The following is a 4,227-nucleotide window of genomic DNA, read 5'->3' as shown; positions in this document are numbered from 1 at the left end:
ATAATCTTGCAATGCATGCAGTTAAATCATTGATAGAAGAAAAGTTAATCTAACAATAACATTTAATTGAAGTGTGGTAGCCAAGTGATAAATAAGCCACATTGTTTTGCATGAGGTCACAAGCTCAAACCATGTCAAGAGTAAATTTCTAATCAACTTGTGTGTTGGGCATTAATTATATCTTGTGGAGAGTTTTTCTAAATTATAAGACACGTAGGGTTGAGGCTCTTGTGGAGAGACTTCCTCTACACCCAATAAATAAACACTGTTCCACTCTAATATCTAATATATAGTAATGAAAAAGATCAAGGAAATTCATCAACTTGACCATTTCTTCATTTCCTGTCCACCCAAAAATCTCATGAAATGAATTATTTTCTTGCAATGCACACAGTTTTATCACCAATAGAAGAAAACGTTCCTTCAACAATAACATTTGTTAATTATCATCGAGCGTAGTAGCCAAGTGATAAATGAGTCATTGTCTTTTATGAGGTCACAAGCTCAAACCGTGTGATGAGCAAATCTTTGATCAACTTGTGTCTTGGGCATTTACTCCCTCTTGCGGAGAGATTATCTAAATTATAATACATGTAAAGTTGCGGATTTTGTGGAGAAATTTTCTCTCCACCCAATTAATAAATAAATAAATAAACATGGGCCCACTCTAAAATATAATAAATAATAATGAAAATAATGGAGCAAATTCATCAACTTTTTTCCTTTTTTTCAGAATTTCATCATCTTGACCATGTCTTCATTTCCTCTTCACCCAGAAAGCTCATGAAATGAATTATTTTCTTGCAACGTGCACAGTTTTATCACTGGTAGATTAAAAAAGTTACTCTGACAATAACATGTATTAATTATCATCAAGAGTAGTAGGCAAGCAATAAATAAGTCACGTTGTCTTTCATGAGGTCCTCAACTTAAATCATGTCATAAGCAAATCTCTGAATAGAGAGAATTCTTCTATCCTACTACAAATAGGGTAGGGTTGCGGCTTTTGTGGAGAGATTTTCTCTCCACCCAATTAATGAAGAAAATAAAAACATTGGCCTGCTCTAACATCTAATAAACAATATTGAAAAAGATCGAGAAAATCCATCGGCTTGACCATGTCTTCATTTCCTCCCGAAAAGAAGGGAAACATGCTTGTCTGCCTGATTCATATAGTTAAGGCGTAAAATCTGCATCATCAGTGCCTTCAAATCATCATACTTTTTCCTTTGACCTTTTCATACGTTTTTTATGCATCCTGGCACAGCCAAATGATAGTAAAACCACATCTTTTGCAGGCGGGTAGGTGTCCTAATTTAATTGCCATGTCTCTTTCAACATGCTACGGCATGAGTCTCGTTTTTTAGACAGCTATTTTTGCCTTTTTGGTGGGTCCAGGAGCTAGAGATTACTTAACCTCGTGGAATTTCAGCCCTTTGAAAATTGGATCTTATCAAGCTTTACAACAGAAGGCCAACGATCCAGGAGCTACAATGTCATAACCTTCCTTTGACTTGCGATTCCTTAATTTGACCTTTTTTTGAAGCTGAAGTTTTGGAGTCTTGTAACTCTAGACCGGAACAAAAACACGGTTGTTCAAACGGGTTTCATCTAATGACCATTCAAACAGACGGCGAGGTTCGAACGCGGAAAAGGCTTGCGGTGGAGAGGGAGCGTTTGGTCCCCTCTTGGTTAGACCAACAACAACTAGAAGGGATGTAACGGGCGTGTTTCTGTTTTGGACAACCATCACGAAGAAAATAGTGAATCTATTCTCTGACTTATGCTGTTTTCCTTTGCCTGTTGGAGGAAATCGCGGGATCTTTTCCTTTTGAACGAGAATTACAGAAAACGTGGGAAGATTTTCTGGGTGCTTAAAAATGACCCCTTGATTTGAAAAACCTCAACTGAGAGTTTGAAACAGTAATCCCTTTCCGCATCTGGATTTTACGCTAATAACATTACCCGATTAAGAACTTCCATGGAAAGCAGAGGAAGCACAATGTCAGCAGGATCTATAAGCTTCAAAAAAGCACTCCTTTCATCCTAGAATGCTTATTTGCTATACAGGACTCCCGATATTTACATGACAAGCAAAAAGCACCATAGAATTAGAACCTGTCCTGAGTAATTGATCTAGATTTCTGGAAAAAAGAAGCAGAGTCCTAGCCACTTGAGTTGGAATGCAACTCATTTGGTGAAGCCTCTACCATAGCACTGCTCGTATGGTTATCCCCGTTGTTGCTGCTACTGCAGCTCAAGGTCCTCAAAAGCCGCCACAGCCCCCAGTTCCTCGGAATCTTCTTCTCGGCATTATCCGTCGACTGGACCATCGAGGCCTGGCTCCGCCGGCGGCTCTGCCTCATCCTCATGTCGCTCAACTCCATCTCCATCGGGAACCTGGCCGACCCAAACACGAGGAAGTACCACTTGCCCTTTGCTCCCACCTTCCTCGCCGACCCATCTACGCTCCTGAACTTCTCCAACGGCAGGTTCTTGGAGTCGGTCACTTCCCGCGGCTTCGACCGCTTCTTCTTGTCCGATCTCAACTTGCGGTACGAATACGACGTTCTGGACTTCCTAAATAGGCGCAGCTTCCAGCGAAAGAACCACCTCTTCTTCGACTTTGCGGGACGCTTTCTGACGAGATCATCCGCGTTCTTCGCGGCGGGCGGCGGCTCTCCATACGGGATGAGCTTGCCACAGAAGATTATGTGCCCCGAATGGTGCACGGAGGAAATGCTCAAGTCCTCACTGGAGGAGAATTCAAACAAGTCTTCTTGATCCCGATGAGGGCCAGTCGATGCGCCTCGTGCTTGTTCTGGTTCTGTCGCCACTTTGGAGAAGCTGTCCTCCCACTCGGCCGAATCGCTGTAGAGCGGGAGGTCGCAGAAAGAGAGCGTCTCCGCTTCGTCTTCTTCATTTCCTTCTGCTTCTTGATTTGGGTCTTGCGAACGACCCACAATGCTTTGGTCCGGCTCTTGCCTGGACTCATCGCGTGAAACGACCATCACGGGCAAGAGCGGCTAGAAGAAGAAAAAGAAGAAGGAGAAGAAGAAGCCAAATGTTACCAAAGGAGATGGAGAGAGAAGATGAGGGGCGATCTTTTATTTTTCTTTTCTTTTCTTGCGTTTAGACAAAGGAAGTTTCTACTGGACACTTTCTGATGACGCTCCCATTTGGCCATATATAGGCGCTTGCATGTGACCAGGAGCGTGTCTCTGATATAATAGAGAGAGAAAGAGAGGGAGGTAGTAGTTCGGAAAATTGGATGAGAAGGATAGCTTCTAGATGAGGCGATTTGTTTTTCTTTCCTTTTTCTTTTACCGTTAAATTTAAGTTGAACGATACATGACAATTAATAGATTTACTTCCATCTGTTACATATATATTAGTTTGTGATTTTCCGTGCTATTAATTCAATTTAACAAAAAATTTAACGTATGATAAATCAATTTAGGGTTTTTTTTAGTCAAATTTGTTATATATGTACTACTTTAAGATTTTCTATAGTCAAAAAAATTAATTTATAATAAATTTATTGTAAATGTATTAATTTTGAATTTTTCATTGCTAATCGATGGGGAATAAAGAGGAATAATAAGAGAGAGAGAGAGAGAGAGAGAGAAAGAAGGGTCGGGTGACCCTATTAACTGAATTTTAATTTAGAATTTGGGTTTGTGGGGGCGGGTCTTCTAGATGAGGATGAGTCGTGTAGACATGTTCCTAGTCGTAGACACTAGTCAATGAGTCCTATCACCCAGAAAAGAAAACTATAAGATGGTGCAGGATTGTCCTGATTCGCTTGGGCGGCCCCAGTGTTTCTAGACGGGGTCTTCTTGAGGGCGTTTTCCGCGAAGCAACGTGCATCATGTACTGATTTATTTTTATATCAAGTTATCACCACCCTAAATAAATTCGATTCTTTTGTTTTTTTTTTCCTTTTAATTATAATAATTTTAAGATTTCTTTATTTAACGAAAAATAAAAATAAAAATTGAAAAAATTATAGAAAATATTTGTATTATCAATAACAAATTATATCTAAACATTTTCGTGATTAATGAAAATATTTTTCGCGAGATTAATTTTATAAGCGATACATGTGATATTTTTTTAATAAAATAATTTTCAAATTATTAATTTTTCGCAAAACAAATGAAACCTTACACGCAAATCTCGTGAGTGTCTTGAGAGTTTTTCTAGTTTTTAGGTGTTCATCAAGCG

At 39.5% G+C, this 4,227-nt stretch overlaps 1 protein-coding gene across 1 annotated transcript; it reads right to left on the bottom strand.

Moving 5' to 3' along the window:
* Positions 1 to 2,165: 2,165 nt before the first annotated feature.
* Positions 2,166 to 3,011, bottom strand: LOC104423555. Its single transcript, XM_010036027.2, has one exon. It carries the CDS (start codon positions 3,009 to 3,011, stop codon positions 2,166 to 2,168), a length of 846 nt encoding a protein of 281 aa, XP_010034329.2.
* Between the last annotated feature and the right edge of the window lie 1,216 nt (positions 3,012 to 4,227).

The sequence above is a fragment of the Eucalyptus grandis genome, chromosome 8 (assembly GCF_016545825.1).
Source record: "Eucalyptus grandis isolate ANBG69807.140 chromosome 8, ASM1654582v1, whole genome shotgun sequence".
NCBI classification, from domain to species: Eukaryota; Viridiplantae; Streptophyta; class Magnoliopsida; order Myrtales; family Myrtaceae; genus Eucalyptus; species Eucalyptus grandis.
Note: the sequence above shows the minus strand (reverse complement) of the source record. Positions and strands in the feature narration are given on the sequence as shown.